Here is a 17803-nt window from a genome sequence, read left to right as displayed (position 1 = left end):
CTTCCTGTGTGATTTGTTATGGAAAAGGCTAAACATGGCTCTGTTCAAAATGTTGAAGTAAGCCCCTGGGAGGCATTCTCCTGGTGAAACGAAAGCTGTGGAAACTGTACAGACAAGTGGTTTTAAATGGTTGGGTGAGAATGAAAGTTTTGCTTCCCTTTTCACTTTTATTTCCTTATTCCTCACATGTTACTTACTTTCAGAGCAAAAAAGTAACAGGAGCAAAAATTCTCACTTGCCTTCTTGAAGTTAGACCAAATGCTTTGTCTATAGCACAGAGACAGGACTTTGGGGTGGGGGAAAGTTGTTGCAAGGCTCTGTCAGCAAGTCTGCTGCTGTGCTGTAGGTGCGACTTGTGCTGACCATCAGGGTGCAGGCAGAAGTCTGGCACCTGGGAGGGCAACACTGGTGGGAGGGAATATGCTCTGGTTTGTGCTCTCCATCCATCCGATATGTGCCAAAAGACCGTGCAAAAGCAGGATGTCCTGGGTTGAGTGAGTGGTGGAGATTTTTGGTGGCAGGAGAGGGGGCTATTGGGGCGGCCCCCTGTGAGAAGCTTCTCGAAGCTCCCCCAGCTCCATGCCAGCTCCACTTCTGTTTGGGAAATTGAGCCAATCGGCTGCGCCTCTGCGATAACGTATTTAAGAAGGGACGTGGTGACGGGCAGTGGGACTGGTGAGGAGGAGTTGCTGCAGCTGCATGAACACCAAGGTCAGTGGAGGAACGGAGGAAGAAAGGAGGGGGGAGGTGTGCCGGAGCAGAGACCCCCCTGTATCCTGTGGTGAGATGGCAGGGCAGCCCCCCCTGCCACCCATGAAGATCTACGGTGGAGCAGACATTGATTTATGGCCTGTTGTTCCTGCTCGCCTGAACAAGGTGCTGTGCCCAAAGAAGGCCGGGGTCTCATGGGAAAAGGCAGCCCCGCTGCTGTAATTCAGCGCTGGGAGGATTGCAGCATGCGGGGGAGTCCCACACCGGAGCAGCTCGGGAAGGGCTGCAGCCGTGGGAGGGAATCCAGTCGGAGGAAGTTAGTGACCCATGACGGAGCAGTGTGGGGAATGCTGCAGCCCATGGGAGGAATTCATGTCGGAGAAAGTTTGTGGAGGACTGTCTCCTGTGAGAGGGGGAACACGATGGAGCAGGGGGTAACAAGTTCCGGACACTCCCCTCACCGAAGATGAAGGAAGTGGCAGCGCTGACTGCACCCCCCATTCCCTGCCCCTGCACCACTGGGGGAGGAGGTAGAGATATCGGGAGCAGAGCTGAGCCCGGGAAGAAGGGAGGGGTGGGGGGAAGGTGTTCTCAAGATGTGGCAATGCTTCTCACTGTCCTACTCTGTTATGTGTTGTTAGTGTCTGTAATAAATGTATGTTCTTTTTTGATTCCCCTAACGAGTCTGCCTTTTGCTCGTGATCATAAAAGGGGGATTTTTCCCCATCCCAGTCCTATCTTGAACCCCAAGCCTGGCTCTCTGTCCCTTCTCATTGCCGGAGGGGAAGGGAGAGAGAGCTGCTGCATTGTGGTTGGCTGCCAACCAGGCCCAAACCACAACACAGGATTTGTACTAAATAACTTTTGGCCCCCGATTCAAAGCTCATAATTTAGGATATTTGTCGGTCTTACTGGCAAACCATGGCAGGAGATCAGTCTTCACAAGGTCTTTCAACAGCCTTAAAACTGAGTCACCCTCTGGAAGCCCTCGTCTGTCCCCGTTGACTAGAGAGGGAGCCAAAGGAAGGTCACCTTCCACTGCTGAGCACCCCAAGCCGTGGGAGATGGCTCTGGGCAATACAAATGGCCACACAAACAGAGCTGCTGTGATTCAGCCCTTGGAAAAATGGAAAGGGAGAAAGCAGTGCATATGGTTTGTCAGAGAGCAAGAGAAATAAGGAAGCTAAAAGAGGAAAAGGGGAAGAAGTGGAAAGAAATTAAGATGAATGGTAAGAGGGAAAGCAACCGCCAAAGGGAAATAACAGAGAGACCAAGGTGGGGAAAGTGTCTGAGAGGAGAGATCAAGCAGAGGGAAGCCAAAAGCAGACAAGCGAGAAGCTTGAGCATCACATGGAGAAGCCCTCGTCCCCAAACCCTGACAAAGGAGCAGCTGCTGCCCGTGGCTGCGGGAGTCACTGGCTCAGCCACCCCCGGGGGCTGGGGGGAGTCCTGAGTGAAGGACACTGCAGCTTGCTTCATCCAGCCCGCTCCTGCAACAGCCCTTTCTGCCATTCCTGTCAACAACAGAAATTTAGCACTTGGTAGTCAGCAGCCAGAGAATTAAATAGTCTTTTTCCCATGACAAACATACAGCACTCTCTAATGGACACAGGACAGGGTTTCTGGTGCGTGGTACCAGCAGGAGGAATTTTTTTAGTTTTCTGTTTTCATTCTCTTTCAGACATGAAAAAGTTGGCAAATTATTCAGGGCTTTTTCCTTGCTCTGCTGCCAAAATTATCACAGCATGACCTAGGCAAGGTAAGTACAGAGAAGCCTCCAAACATATTCTGTGGGTGCTGAGAATCTCTGGAAACGCTTTTGTTTTAATTGTTAAATGTCTTTTGTACCTACTGCGTACTTGGAAAATGAGACAAATGTGTATGTTATGCAAATCAAGGGATTAAAAATCACTTGCTAGTTCATAACAGTAACTATACTGCTGACTGGCAGAGTTAAATATGGTTAATAGAAAATAATATGGAATACAGTAGCCAGTGTAATTGCTTTAATAGAGTCTATTATCTTTAATGGAGTTCTTACAAATACTCACACACATGTACACACAGCAAAGATACCAAATTAGAAATAAAACTGTAGTAGGGCCAAGCCACAACTTAAGTATTAAGACCATTGACAGAGGGACTGCGCTTTCAGCTGCATTACAAAATACTGTAAAATGTAGTGAGATGCATTTTCTCTTTGAGACACCTTCCCGGACACTGTTTAATACTGTGAGGAAGTGTTGCCTGAAGGGTGAGGCGGCACATCTGGGATGCGAGCATCCAGACTGCGGTCGCATGGCGCTGCAGTGCGACATGCCACAGAGGCTGAGGGAGGGAGAGAGGAAATTCTCACAATTGCCTGTTTCCCTGCACCACATTAAACGACTGAGTGATCACAGGCCACAACTGAATTACAGGAGTGAGTCACAGAGTTCAAAACAAGAGCATCCACTAATTGTTTCATGGAAGAGGCTCAGGGAAGTCTGAAGAAGGATTTTGTAGGATATTCTTTTACTCATTGTGAGCTTTGTAGTCTTTTGTATCAAAGCCAGCTGTTCTGATCTGAGAGTTTATTTTATGACTTGTAGCCCAGGGAGGGCTGTGTTCCAGGGAAGGGCATCCCTCATGGGCAGCATTTTCTGCTGTGAGCCTGGAATAGCTTTGAAGCTGTCCAGAAGGAGCTCTCAGATACCACCTGATGGCAAGTGGCAGAAGGGGTTAAGTGGCCTTATTCTCAGTCCAGCTGTCCCATCAGCTCTGTGCAAATGTCTTGATCAGTTTGGTTAAGATTTGGTCACCTACATTTCAGGTGTTCAAGGCAGGAAGATGATACTGTAATTATTATTTGACAAATATCTCTACCCCCAAGCCTCCGGACTTCGGTGAGGTGTCTCCATGATCAGCCACTGAGACTTGCTCGGTGGGCCTGTAGAGCTGGATACAAGATGGGGAAGAGCTCCTGGCTTCTGGTGGAGGTTTGCTTTATGGGGGCTGAATGTTACATCCTGGGCGATGAATGGGAATGAATGGGGGTCTGGGAGGCATGTGGATCCAGTGTCCTGCTTTGCCACAGTCTGTAAGTGCTTAGCAGAGTGTCAGATCCCTTTCCCTCATGTAAGGACGATTCATCAGTGCTCCTGCGGTGCTGATACACCCTGGTGTGGGCACTGAGGATGTATGTGAGAGGGATGAGTGCAGTCACAGGCTCAGGGGTTGTATAAATGGCTGGGGACATGCTGCAGGTTAGAAGGAAGGGCAAAACCACATTCGTTCACTGGCAGATTGCTCTGGAAGGGCTCAGTGAGGACGGGGATGGCTTCTGCAGTGCTTATTGCTACAGGGTTACAAGCAGACTGCAAGTTTATGGCTGCGGGACTGCCTTGTGACTGTGCTTTCACCCTTCCCTACCCCTTACTGGCCACCACCCCCAGCAAGCTGCTGCGGTTGGGTCACACAGAACACACTTGGTTTTACTGTGCTGATTCCCTTGATCTCTTTGGCCTACGTCTTGGACAAAGAATCAGTTTTTTATTCCTCATGGGTAACCCAGCTCCTCCAGAAATGCTCTAACTTCTGATTTGCCTGGTTTGTGTCTTGTCCCTCTCCCACAGCTTCACATCTACATGTGCTCCAGGTTATTGGGATCCGATTTCCAGGATCCAGGAATGCAGAAAACAGTCCAGGACCTGACACGCACTAGTGCTGTAGAAACCTCTTTGCCCAAAATTTGTCTTAGTGCACACTGGGTTATCTTCTTCCAGGTAATTCAGATTCTTAGTTTCCAGTCACTGTCCTGTTGGTAGCCCTGAGATTTTCCTTCCTCCTGTTCTCTCTGTCCTCTGAGGCATCAAGTCTCCTCTCATTCTTGTCACCAACTTTCTGCTTCTGGTTCCATAAACCTCCCTAAGGCAGAAAGGGATCACAGCCTGCCTGCCAGACTTGTTTTCTGAGCTAAGGCTTATTCAGTATCTCAGTAGGCTTCCTTGCAAATCAAAGATAACCAAGGCTCAGTGACTCATTCGTCTGGAGTCATGTTCTTTTCAAATTTCATTCCCAACTTGGAGACAAAAACATCAGCAGAGAAAGCAGATGAATCAAAATGGGATTTTCAGTTTGATAGATAAAAGACCTGTGAAAGCAGGTTCACTTGGCAGAAGCTCAGCTGGCCGGTTCAGAGGCAGGCAGGAAAGACTTTATGCAGACACAGTGGTTTCTTCCCATTGAGACAATATGGGCACAAAAGATTTAATGGCCAAGGGCTAATCTCACCCTCGCTCTTTTCTGAGTGAAGAAATTAAATACCAGCTGCTTCTGGACCTGTCCTCCTCTCAGGTCTCACTTGTGGGGAAAGGTCCCTGCTGTTGGCAGGAGCTGGGCTCATTTGCATTTTTCTTCTATCTGAATTTTTATAAAAAGAACAAAGAAAAACCTTTTTTTCCGTTGCCAAAAATGTGGAAAATTTAGGAGGCTGGGAAGGTGAATAAAAATTAGAAAATCTTGCCCCCAAAATGGAAATTTTCCATGTTTTGCACTTGGCTTTAATCCAAAATCCATTTGGATAAAAGTACTTGCCAAGTTATTATCAGAAAAATGAGAGTTAACAAAATGATCTGCCAGGATTCAGAAGGAGCCTAAGTTAGTGGAGAAATATCATGTTCTGGGACCATTTACTAGAATAGTAACACTTATGGTCGTATATTTAAAACAACAGCTTGTTCTCAGCTGTCTAAAAAAACTCATTGCATTACTGCCAAGTCATTAGCTTACAAAGCTCCAGGCCCTGTCTACACACAAGACTGCCATCAGTTTAACGAAAATCACTATTTAATCCATTTAGAGCAATCAGCACAACCCTTTTTTTGGTTAACCAAATTAGCCTAAATCAATGCGAGCCTGTTACAAGCAGACAAACAATTTAAGGACATCGACATCAAAACCTGTGTTAGCTCAAGCGGTGCGAGTTTTGTGGCAAGGCGAGAGCTGGGGGATGCTGCAATGGTCCTACCTGCGCCGCAGAGCTGTGCCTGAGGCACGTCCAGCAGCAGCTTTGTGTTGAGGTGCCCGAGTGGTCTCTCCTGCACGTTGCTACATGCATAGTCTGGGTCCCCACCGCTTCTCAGGGCCGTGCCCCGCTGTGTTTAGGAGCCGTGGCCACCCTCCCCCTGACCTCTTCCCAGCCCCGAGCCCTGCGTGAGAAACCCAACCAGTTTGCTGGGGGAGCTTGAGGTGAAAGGTGTAAGACATAGCTGGCTCTGGTAGGAAGTGTTTGGCTTCGATAACCTGGGAAACCTTGTTTAAATTCTAGTGCCCTGTGCTGAAACATGTAAGAGCATAAGTATGGCCACAGCAGTTCATGCCCACGTCCTCACTCCCCGTGTTTGTGGCTGCCTCTGCACAAACAGGCCTCTCGGGAGACCTCCAGCATCCCCCTCCCGGGAAGAAGGAGGAAAACACCACCAGCAGCAGCTGGCCAGGAGCACAGGCTGTTTTCCCCCCAGGGTGTGCACACTACCTGCCCATCTGGGTAGTGCTCACCCGAATTGGGGCTTGGGGGCAAAGTGCCCCGAGGGGTGACCCTCCAGCCGAAAGCAGCGCTCACCTGAAAGGAGCCTGGGCCCAAAAGGGGCTCAGGAGCTTCCTCAGCTTGGTTTGGTTTGTTGAAATAGTAGCCTGCAGTGGCTCTCATGCTCTCCAAGTGCTTTCCCAGCCCCACCTTGAGCCTGCTCCAGATTTTGGCACACACAGCACCCATGGGTGAGGGGCTCTCCAGGTCTCCATCCACTGTGAGAGGCACCAGCTCCTGGTGCTTGGTCTGAGCCTGGCTATGTCCAGCTGCAGTTGGTGGCATCTAGTCCTTGCCTTGACAGAGACAGTGAAGGTTGCTCCATACCTACCTTCTTTATGACACACATTACTCAGTAGACCTCTATTATATCCTCCTTAACATCATTTTTTCCAGGCTGAAGGATTCCAGCCCACTGAACTTCCATAGTTTCCTTTCATAGAGAAACTATTCCCTACCTTTGGTCACCCTTTCTGCCCTTCTCTGGACCTTTCCCAGTTCTGCTATATCCTTTTTGAGATAAAGGGATCAGAGTCACACTCAAAAGCAGAAGCAGGTGACCCATACAATGACATTTATACAGCATATCCTCATCTTTATTTCTAGTCCTTTCCTAACAATTCCTAACATTTGACTGGCTTTTTTGCTTGCTGACAAGCATTGAGTTGATATTTTCATGGAAAAAATCCTAATATTTTGATCCTGAAGGGGATACACCAAGATTATTTTTCCCCGTGTGTATCACTTCACATCTACCTACACTCAATCTGTTTCCCCCCATCCTGTCACTCTGCAGTCTCATAATGTTCTGCATTTTTCAGTCAACTGTTGTCTTTACTACAGCGGATATCTCAGTGTGAGCAAACTCTCTCACCCAGCAGCTCACCTCATTTTCCACATCTTTATGGGTATGCTCCGTGTGTGCGCACAGGGCAGTGGGGAGGGAAGAGTGCAGGGAACAGGGCAAAAATACAAGTATGTACTCATATACCAGTTGTTCTGTTTTCAGGTGCTGCATCAGCAACCCCCCATGGTAACACCCTGCAGCAAAATGCGATTCCCAAAAACAAAGGACATGAAAATCAGAAAAGAAGCAGGGCCACAGGCAGGCCAGGGAAGGGTTGCCAAGGTGCAGCGACACCTTCATAGCTGCCTATCTCTAGGTTTTCCTGCTGCCCAGAGGGAGCATCAAGTGCAGCCCAGAGCTCCTGATGACTTCAGGGAGAGCTTTGACCTGAGGCTGAGCTGCAGGATGTAGCTGCTGAGCTTCAGCAGGTGAGGGATGCCACTAGCTTCACCACCAGAGCTAGAGATTTCAAAGTGTTTTTACTGAAGACATCAGCTGGAATCTCACCTGAGTTTATTCAAAAGACTTAGAGGACTCCAACTCTCTACTATCTTTCTACACAATGCAAGTTGGGTCTTACACATTCAGAGGTTCCTAAGAAATCTCACTCTTTGTCAAGCTGTGGCGGAAAAAGGCAGAAATCCCTCCAAAACCTGTGATCTTCCACAGGCAAAGGAACTGCTCTAAAACAAACTAGCATCTCCTTCCTCCCATGGCTGTAATCCAGAAAGCAGTTTACATTAATAGGGTATCTGGCCCCCAGCTAAGCTACAAAAAGCCAAAGATGTTCAGATATGACTGTGACAACAGAACGTAAAACAGGGCTAATTTTGTATTGCAGAGTGCCTGGGTGGCAATAGATGTCTGCAGCCACGTGTCCAGGCGCACCAGCCTTGCCCGGTCGTTCCCAGTGTGCCAGCCCACCACACCGGCACTGGGTGTAGGACAAGCAGGAACTGTGGGTGTAAGAACAGGAGATCTGCGCTGTTCGATGGCTCTCTGTCCCAGGGTGGATATCCTGTGGAAGGTACTCGGTAATGAATGGGCCCTGTAGAAGGACCCTTAAATTACCCTTGAATGACCTTTAGAAGAATAAATAAACCTCCACGGTGACAGTGGCACCATTTTTAAGTCTATTGATGCAATTTTATAAGTGATTGTTATCAGTGCCTTTCCACTGGGGCAATCCAAGTAACAACTCTGGTTTAAAAGCCCACTGTGGTGCTTCATCATCCCCCTGCCGTGGTGCACGCCAGGTCTCTCCTGGCCCGGAGACCCCCAAGCAGCACAGGGCAAGGGATTGCTGAGGGATTAGGACAATGAGAGAGACCAAATCTCCTTCAGCACCCACTGGGCAATGTCCCAGGGCTTAAGCACCAACCCCAGCCCCGTTCTGCTCTCAGAGCGCAGCGCAGCCACTTCTTTTATGCTACAGACAGTATCTCGAGGGTGTGAAGTCACTTGTGCTTTCTACCTGAGGGTTTTCTGGGGCACCCATAGTCACGGCAGGGAAGAACACGGGCACGTTCACACATGCAGGAGCATTTTATTTTATACCAGGAGTTCAACAGCTAAGTAAGGCTTGCATTTTCCCATGTGGGTAGCATGATTATAACATAAATTAAGGAATTTAGGACTCCAGTCTAAAAATCCTTATTAGCACTGGTAGTCCTTAAAAATACTAGTTAAAATAAGAGTATCTGTATAATTCACAAGTCTGCAAGAACACATCTAGCTGAAGTTTTCTCATGGCTTTTTATTTATTTGTCTTCAAAACACCATACATACATATGAGAAGATATAAAATAAACATATGCTATTCCTTGCTATTCTCCAAATTTTCGAATAGTAGAAGGCACTGAGTATGATTTATTGCTATCAGAGGCCTACCTATGTCTAAAAATGAAGCTTACATTGCACCACTCATCGTGTTTATAAGAAAGAGAAACCAGCAAATAACTTGTAACTCACTCATAGAAGCTTGTTTGGGGTATTTCTAGAGCTGGACACTAGGTGGCAGAACAAATATGTGTTCGCTAATAATGGATAAACACGCATCCTTTCAGTAAGAAGGCAGGCTCGGAGAAGTTAAAGTATAACATATATCTAAAACACATTGAAAGCTTATAGCTGCCCTGATTTTTCTGATCAGTTCCTGCAGAGCCAGGCTCTGTTAAGATTGGGTTTAAACCGTCTATGTTCTTTACAATGAGCATCGTGATTTAGTCACAAACTCAGGTCTCACCACGAAAGCCTGCGGCTGCCCTTTCCCCATACAACGCACGTTTGGAGTAGGGCCCGGGCAAACTCTCCCCCACCATTCAACAGACAAGAAAAGATTTTTGTGGAGAGGCAAGAATCCTGACTGAGCCCAAGTGATTTAGGAGCAGTCGGTGTAACTGCAAGCTGGTAGGACGCTGCACGAGCTCAAATTAAGAAAAAGGGATCTAAATTACTTGCTGATGATTGCTTTGCTTCTGTAAAGCAACCTTCCTGCAACAGCACATCGAGCGGGAGCCGCGGAGGGCAAAGGCTGAGCTGAAAAGGCCGGAAAAAGGGCTCGGGGGGCGAAAGCAAAGGAAACGTTTTGCACCACGAGGTGTCAGCACGCACCCTGCCCGCCGCGGGTGGGGGGCAGCGCAAACGCCCACGCAGCTCCGTAAACGGGCTCGAAGAAATGGATCCGCTGGGGAAAGCAGCGGCAAGGAACGGGGCGTTCCCGAGCCCCGCAGCTGCGGGCAACGGCTCGGTGCCCGCGGGGGGAGAAGCGGGGGGCAGCGGCCCTCCCAGGGGGCCGGTGCTCTTCCACGTCCCGGTCGGGCACACGGCCGGCGGGCTCCCGCGCAGCCTCGGCGGGGGCACCGAGCTGGGGGGCGCGGTCGGCACGCTGGAGGGCAGGAAGGGCTGGCACCGAGGGATGTCATCCAGAGCGGCCTGGACAGGCTGGAGAGCCGGGACTGTGCGAACCCCCTGAAGTTTCAGCAAGGCCAAGTGCGAGGTCCTGCGCACGGCTCGGGGCGATGCCGAGCACAAACACAGGCTGGGCGATGAGTGGATTGAGGGCTGCCCCGCGGAGAAGGACTTCGGGATATTAGCGGATGGAAAACTGACTGTGAGCCTGCAACGTGCACGCACAGCCCAGAAAGCCACCCGTGTGCTGGGCTGCAGCAAGAGCAGCGTGGCCAGCAGGTCGAGGGAGGGGATTCTGCCCCTCTGCTCTGCTCTGGTGAGACCCCCCCCTGCAGTGCTGTGTCCAGCTCTGGGGTGCCCAACGTAAGAAGGACATGGAGCTGCCTGAGCAGGTCTTGCAGAGGAGGCCATGAAGATGATCAGGGGACCAGAGCACCTGCCTGATGAGGGCAGGCTGAGAGAGTTGGGGTAGTTCAGCCTGGAGAAGAGCAGGTTCTGGGGAGACCTTATAGCAGCCTTCCAGTACTTACAGGGGGCCTAAAGGAAAGATGGGGAGGGACTCTTTATCAGGGAGTAGTGATTGAACAGGGGGTAATGGCTTTAAACTGAAAGAGGGTAGATTTAGATTAGATATAAGGAATAAATTCTGCCCTGTGAGGGTGCTGAGGCACTGGCACAGGGTGCCCAGAGCAGCTGTGGCTGCCCCCTCCCTGGAAGGGTTCAAGGCCAGGCTGGACGGGGCTTTGAGCACCCTGGGCTGGGGGAAGGTGTCCCTGCCCGTGGCAGCGGGGTTGGAACGAGGTGATCTTTAAGGTCCCTTCCAACTCAAACTGTTTCTATGATTCTGTGATCAGCATTTCTAATGCTGTTACGTGCACACCGGGCACACAAACACACACACACACACGTGGCAGGTGACACACCTGCACATGCGAGTAGCCTTCACATCTCAGTGGAGCAGCTTCTTGCCTTGACTCTGGAGAGCAGGAGCTCAGGTTGGCAGCAGTGGAAGCTGGGCTGGAAGTTGAAAGAGCCACATCTAACCCCAGGCTCCTGACTGATTTTCTATATGACCTTACACTGCTTCATCTCACTCATTTTCCCTCACAGCCCTGGCATCTCCTGTCTGTCACCCTTCCCTTCAGGTGTGAGGTATGCAAAGCAAAGCATACCTACCAACAGTCTTTGCTGCAAAGCGAGAAACAACCTCCACTCTCTCCTAAAATGAGACTGCCAGCACTTAACAATATTCTTTGACATCAAAACACCCAGGGTAGTCTATTCAAGTGCATCCTTCATCCATCTGGTTTCTGTCCCCATGAATGGAAGAGCTCATTTTAACAAAAACCTGGGCTATTTCCAGATCAGTTTTGTCAATTTTTCTTGCTGGGACCCTCAGAGGAGATGACATTGAGGAAGAAATAAATGGAAGTGGTAGGACCCTTCTAGATTAAAAGTGACTTGCAAGCCTGCAGGAAGGCACAGCGCTGTGGGAGAAGTGCCCAGAGATGATGTCCCATGTCATCTGCACTGCACTAGTAGCCAAGAAACAGTTTATGATGGGCTCAATAAGTCATCTGACATACTGTGGCAGTGGTGGAGCAAAGCATGTACAACAGCTTCTTTCTTTGGGAGGAATGAACATCTGCATGACATGAAAACACCACCACTAGACAAAAAAAAAAAAAAACAAAAAAAAACAGAGGATAAACCCACAAGTCACTGGTCTGCAAAAATCCAATAGTGGAGGCTCAGAGTTCAGCCCCCCTGGGTGGCTGGAGGGACACCAGAGCCAGCCTGCCCGGCCTGTGGGAGGAGCTGAGAAAGGAGCCATCACATCACTTTTGGCCAGTGTTCAGGGAGGCACTGACTGTCTCCAGAAGAAGTCATAGGCCAGTCTCTTCTGCTACATTCTGCAAACAGGCCTGTCAAAGAGATAATGGGTCAGGTAAAAGAGGTGGAGTCGGTGGGAAATAATATTCCTCAAAGACAACCTTTCTCAGAACTGGAGAAGAAACTTCTTTCATGTTTGTAGGCAGTTTACCTTGGCTCGTGGTGATTGCAAACCTCAGAATAACTAAGGTTTGCTCACCTGCAAAAGCAACATGAGATCTGCCCACCCACCCACCCTGACACACGGCACCACGGCTGCCGCAGGACACACGCACCAGGCCCTGGCTGCGTGCAGGTGTACCAGACCTGCCCCCTGACACCCAGAGCACTGTTGCCAAATTTGGAGGTGCAAGTAGACAAACCTACCTAAGAAACCAACCAATTCCTCTTCCCGTATGGAGATGTTTTACCCCAGGATACCAGCTAAACACAGAAAGAACCAAACCACGGGATGGACATGGGCAATGGCTCCAAAGAACGGTACAACCCAAGAAAGGATCAATAAAGGGAAGAAACAGAGAGAGGGTTGAAGCAGCAACGACAGCGAAAAGGACATGTAAACAGCACACAAGGGGAAAACACCGGTCACCGTAAGCATTCCTTTATGTTAAAACCTGTATCTAACCATGTCTCTAACAGCTGCAAAGGGTGGTAGTGCACACGTCAAGGTTTTTTGGCTAACAGTACGGGAGTGAAAGGAACGTGCGTGGGAAGTTGGGTGGTATGGGGTCTGAGTTTATTGTTGATTTGTGACAGCACAGCTGGAAGCCTGCAAACCCTGCTCAGTCCAGGACCCGCAGGCTCCCAGATGCTCGGAAAATCAAGTTCCCCTTATTTATGACCCCAGGAGACAGACAGATGCTTTGGGGACCTTGTGGTCATTTAAAATTCAGTTCCTATGGTCAGCTCCAAGTCTCTTTTATAGCTGAGTCACCTGGTTTCGATGTGTTGTTTCCAACTTCTTGCGGGGCCGTCTTCCTGTCCCACGTCCTCCCCAGTCCCACCCTACTCACATGTGCACCCGCTGTCCTGCAGCTCACCCTGCTCTTCCTCCATGCTGTCCCACTCCTCGCCACTCTTCCCCCCTTTGTCTCTACCTCACTTCCTTCCATTTTGCCTCTCCACTGCCTTCGCCCTTCCCAGCTAACCCTTTACTGTCGCATTCCAGACTTTCTGAAGTTTTGACAAGTTTCTTTTTCAAAATGGGAAGTGGTAAACCAACCTACTATCACACACAGTCTTCTGGTAAAAATCCCGTCACTTTATCTACTCCCACTTCTACCATCTTCCTTTTGTTTGTCTTGGCTACTCTTTTGCCTGGTCTTAAATTGCAAACTCCTTGAGGGCAGTGCCAGATTCTGGTCCATAGAATTCCATAAGGCACCTAATATGCTAAATATTATAATAGGTTCCAGTTTTGGGTTTTTTTTTTTGCTTTTGATTTCCAATAAACTCACTGAAAATCCAAGTAAGCAGGACTCGAAGTAGACAGGCACATGTCCTGTCAACAGGAAGTTTCTCTTGCATAACTTCTCTGGCAGTTCTGGGAATCTAAATGTGGTTGGGTTTATTTTCCTCACTGCAAATTAATAGTCAGGAAAAAAGTGAACCCGTGAAGTAAAATCATTTCTGAGAAAGGAGATGCTAGAAAGGCAAATGATTTTTAGCACGCAGAGCTGCCCTGGTGAAACATCTGCTATGACGTAGTCCTGTTCTGGCTGTAGACCAAACGTATCAATAGCTCCACAGAGTAATGGGATAAGAAATGGGAAAATTGCCATTGCTTGTTTAGCAGCTTGTTTTGCTGATAAATGTCTGTCACTTTTCAAATAGCTACAGTGTAATTGTTTTTTGGGGGAAAATATTTCCTTGAGCAGGAGGCTTGCAGGCCATTAGCCATTTCCCATCTGGGCTGGTGTTTTAATACACCACACATACACTTTGCTCCCTATCAGAAATTACAGCTTTTGATTGTGGGCAGGCAGCCTGAAGTTTAGAAATCATGTCTGTCATTAAAAAGTCTTCTCTTGCCTTACAGAAAATTTAAATCTCAAAATCATTAAAACCAACATGTATTTTTTGAAAGAACCTCTACTTACAGAGACTGCTAGGAAAAACGTACTCTTTTTAGACATCTGTAATTTAAAAATAATGAATGACTCTACAAAAGCAGCAGCTATTTGACTAAAGCAGTGGCTGCTGTGTGCTCGTTCCATGGCTAGAGATAGAACAGCACTTGGCCGAGCGCTGGCGCGTTCATCCCATCCCTTTTCAAACTGTGACGTGAAAATTTTTCAATTCCACCTGATAGCTGCTAGGACAGACAAGAGACAGACCTCTGTTTAGTATCACACAATACCTCTAACAATATCTGCTTTCGCTTCACACACATACACTCAACAAGTAATTACTTGCAGTAAATTTAGTTGTGTCAAAAGACAGAGAACTATACTCCTACCTGCATCAGCTGAAATACTAGATGCATACATTTCTGGGAAAACAAAACAAAACAAAACCATTCCTTATTAGTAAGTATCCTTCTCCTTCCTTTCCTCTCCACCCATGAGAAAAAAAAAAAAAAAAAAAGCAGAGAAAAAAACCAAGGACAGATGTAAAAACATGGGTACCACTACAGATTTATTCCAGCAATAAACTTGTTTTGCCATCTGCATCCTCGGCATTTTTTTCTAATTCAAGAGGATCACATGAAGTTTCTATCCTAACTAGTTTTTGGACTTCACAGAACAAAGTTAAGTGAGAAAGAGAAAAGAGATTCAGGATTAGAAAGTATGAGTACAGGAATGGAGTGAAACTTCCAAGCCAAGGCCTGCACAGTGGGAAACTTGCACTGTTGCCACTGGGACAGAGAGGCAAAAGGACCAACGTACAGGCAGTGACTGCTTTTCAGAATTTATTGTAAACAATAGTATTAAACAATAGGAAAAAAGGCAATCCTTGTTCAACCCACCACATATTGCTTTATGTGGAAACAATAGAAAAATGTGACATAAATGTATTTACCCATTCCTATCCATATACCAGATGATCCCAGCTACTCAGGACATGCTCATGGGAAAAATATTGGCTGTATCACAGCATATGGAAGTGGAAATAAAAAACATGCAGTATTTTCAATTGCAGTTGGGAGGCCTATTTCCTGGAGTCTAAAGATCATGTTGTTTTATCTGTTTTCCTTTAGCATAATGTACATTATCAGACTTTCATAACTTCAGACACCGGCAGAAAGCCCTGATTTTTTGCCAACGGTGACATACCCACCTCAAAGATAAATGTGGAAGTCAGAATGTCTGCTTTATTTCTGTTAGCAATTTCCTTTCCATAGGAACATGCACATGATATAGTTCCTGCTAACAGATATTTAAAGCTTGGCTAGCCCTTTTTCACGTGTATCAGTTCAACCCCACTGGAGGTCCTCAGGGCAGCACAAACAATGGAGAACAGACTTCCAACACTATACTGCATTTGTTTTGACCAAAACCTGCTTGTCCTAACACCAAATTATTCATGTTAAACATACTTGGTAGGTCTTCTGCTTTTGTCTACAAGCAGAAAGATGTCAGATTCTGCATTAAACTCTACTGCAAAAAATGTAAACCAATATGTTCCACAATTTACTTTTTCTTTGTGGATTTTCTAGCTCATGTCAAAACTGTGAAGTATCAGTGTTAACTTGAACAGAGTTCAATTTAAACAGAGCCCCAAAATAATGAGTGCACAGTAGTGATTTACCTGGTGCAATTAGCTTCATTATCAATTGGTAAAAAGTTGACTTAGCTTCAGTTTCAGGCTCAAAAGCATTAATCAGAGATAACTTTAGTCACATGGCACCTTTGAGACCACCGCAGTTTCAAGTCAAGAGATGAACTTACACATATGTAGGTGCATTGGTTTAGGTGTCAGATCGGTACGGAACCCAAATACTTGGAAAACAGGTCAGCAGAAACCTATGGATATGCTAAACAACAGTACCTAACCATTTTTTTTTCCCACTGCTGTGCTTGCTGAAAACTTATCAGCAATCACAACAGTTTGAGGTGACTCACACAACAAACAGTCACTGGTGTAGAGTGCAGTGGAAATTTTGGTCATTCTGAAAGAAGATACAATGGAGCAATACAGGAAATTCCATACCGAGAGGACAAAGTCAAATGGTTGTTCTTTTGCACATCATAAAAAGTATTTTTGGTTACAAATTACCACTGCAAACAATTTTCTCATAGATAAAACTAAAAATGTCTCTACCTAAAAAGCTTTGAGAAGGGTCAAAACCCCACAAATTATAACTAAAAGTCTTTTTCTAAGTCCTCTTCCCTTCTGAGTTGCAACAGTCTCCTTATTTTAAGAAAGACCCTCCTCTTGGTCAATCATCTCCGTTTTGGTGGAGAACACATCAGCCAGCATGTGCTTTGGAATTTCAGATCCCCGTACTTTTAACGTGTAGCAGGCATTCTCTACTTTTGCCAGACTCTGTTTCAAGGTATACAGCTTCTTAGATACTTCATAAGGTCCAGTGTTGCCAATGAAAGTAAAACCATCATAAATCTGACATAAGAACTGGCTCAGTTCAAAAGGCGTGTCTATGTCACCATTCCCAACACTGCTGATGCACAGCCGCATCAGCTCTCCAGTTAGATCAGCCACTCCCAGCAGGTAATCCACAGGTGTTACCTTCAGGCTCCAAGTGTGCGGTTGTTTGTCGTGGGAATGGGAGGTCTGCGAACAGAACAGAACAAATTCCAGTACTGAGGACAATGAAAAAGCAGTCTATAATGGTTCAAGTACACACTAACTTATTTAACATAACTGGTAATTAAAAACATTCTGGAAAATTAAATTGCATGGCACTTCCACACAGTCTGAGTTCAGAAGTACTAATCTCCTTCAGGCCCACCAGAAGGTATGAAAGCGTCATTTCCCCTTGAGATCGTCTTTGTAACAACATTTATTTGCAGTTGCTTTTTTTTTTTTTTTTTTTTTTTGCTGACAGATCTCAGACTCATAGATTTAAATTCTCCCTGACTGGTCTGTCCAAAGCTACCAAAGCAATCAAGAATCAAAAATAATCTGCATTATGAAAACAAATCATATCATTTTATAATAGTATCTTCAATTTCAAAATATATTTTCTGTAAGCAGCTGATAGGTATAGTTCTCTCAGACCCATTTTATATCAACCAAACTCATTAAAAGAGCTAAAAAAATACTTCATGGAGAACACTCATCACAAAATTACAAGTTTGCTCCTATATCCAAGTTTCAAATACTTTTTAATGGCCAAAATATTGGTAATGTGGAAGACAATGCGGGTTTCTTTCTGTTCCCTTGTTCCTGTAGCATGCCATTGACCCAAATTCACAGATCTGGTCTGAGGTGTGTATGCAGGGGTTAACAACTTCACAATTTGTTAAAACCAGTGTGCCACAATGGGTTTACCTCTGGTAAGAACAAATTAACTTAAGCTAAAAAATTGGCTTCTCTGCAAATATCTTATGAAGAGAATGAAGAACGAATAAGAAGTGCTTTACAGCAGAGTCTCTGCAACAGAAGCAGACTCAAGAGTTCATCTAAAGCAGTAGTGCTGTGCACTACTGTACACTGCACGTGCACTCCTGTACATTACTACAAAATGCACATCTTGTCCCATGTCAACAATCAAACTGTACCCAGTTCACTGTGGTCGGTGGCAGCAGTTTGTCCCTGTGCAAAAAGTTCTATTTAGGACAAGGGAGAGGTATGGGCAAGTCAAGAAGCAGCAGATACGCGATTAGGGCCGAGGTGTGATGGAACACAAGCTTGTCCTCTGAGAGGAAGCATCAAGATCAACTCCAGGGAAGTTACAAATGACCAAGCTAAGA

The 17803-nt window shown here is 46.7% G+C and overlaps 1 protein-coding gene and 1 long non-coding RNA gene across 2 annotated transcripts in view; one reads left to right on the top strand and one right to left on the bottom strand.

Annotated features, from left to right (window-relative positions):
- Positions 1-11908: 11908 nt before the first annotated feature.
- Positions 11909-17803, top strand: part of LOC122153709 — a 13262-nt gene continuing 7367 nt past the window's right edge. Inside the window, exon 1 of the long non-coding RNA XR_006165580.1 lies at positions 11909-12517. This is a non-coding gene — a long non-coding RNA (uncharacterized LOC122153709). The remainder of the gene's footprint in view (positions 12518-17803) is intronic.
- The window catches only part of TSNAX (translin associated factor X), a 26449-nt gene continuing 23471 nt past the window's right edge, over positions 14826-17803 (bottom strand). The window contains exon 6 of the mRNA XM_042795853.1: positions 14826-16661. Coding sequence (XP_042651787.1) covers positions 16287-16661 — 375 coding nt within the window. The 3' untranslated portion in view covers positions 14826-16286. The remainder of the gene's footprint in view (positions 16662-17803) is intronic.

This window comes from Tyto alba, unplaced genomic scaffold, assembly GCF_018691265.1.
Source record: "Tyto alba isolate M040663 unplaced genomic scaffold, T.alba_DEE_v4.0 Super-Scaffold_22, whole genome shotgun sequence".
NCBI classification, from domain to species: domain Eukaryota; kingdom Metazoa; phylum Chordata; class Aves; order Strigiformes; family Tytonidae; genus Tyto; species Tyto alba.
This window is presented reverse-complemented; position numbering and strand designations above follow the sequence as displayed.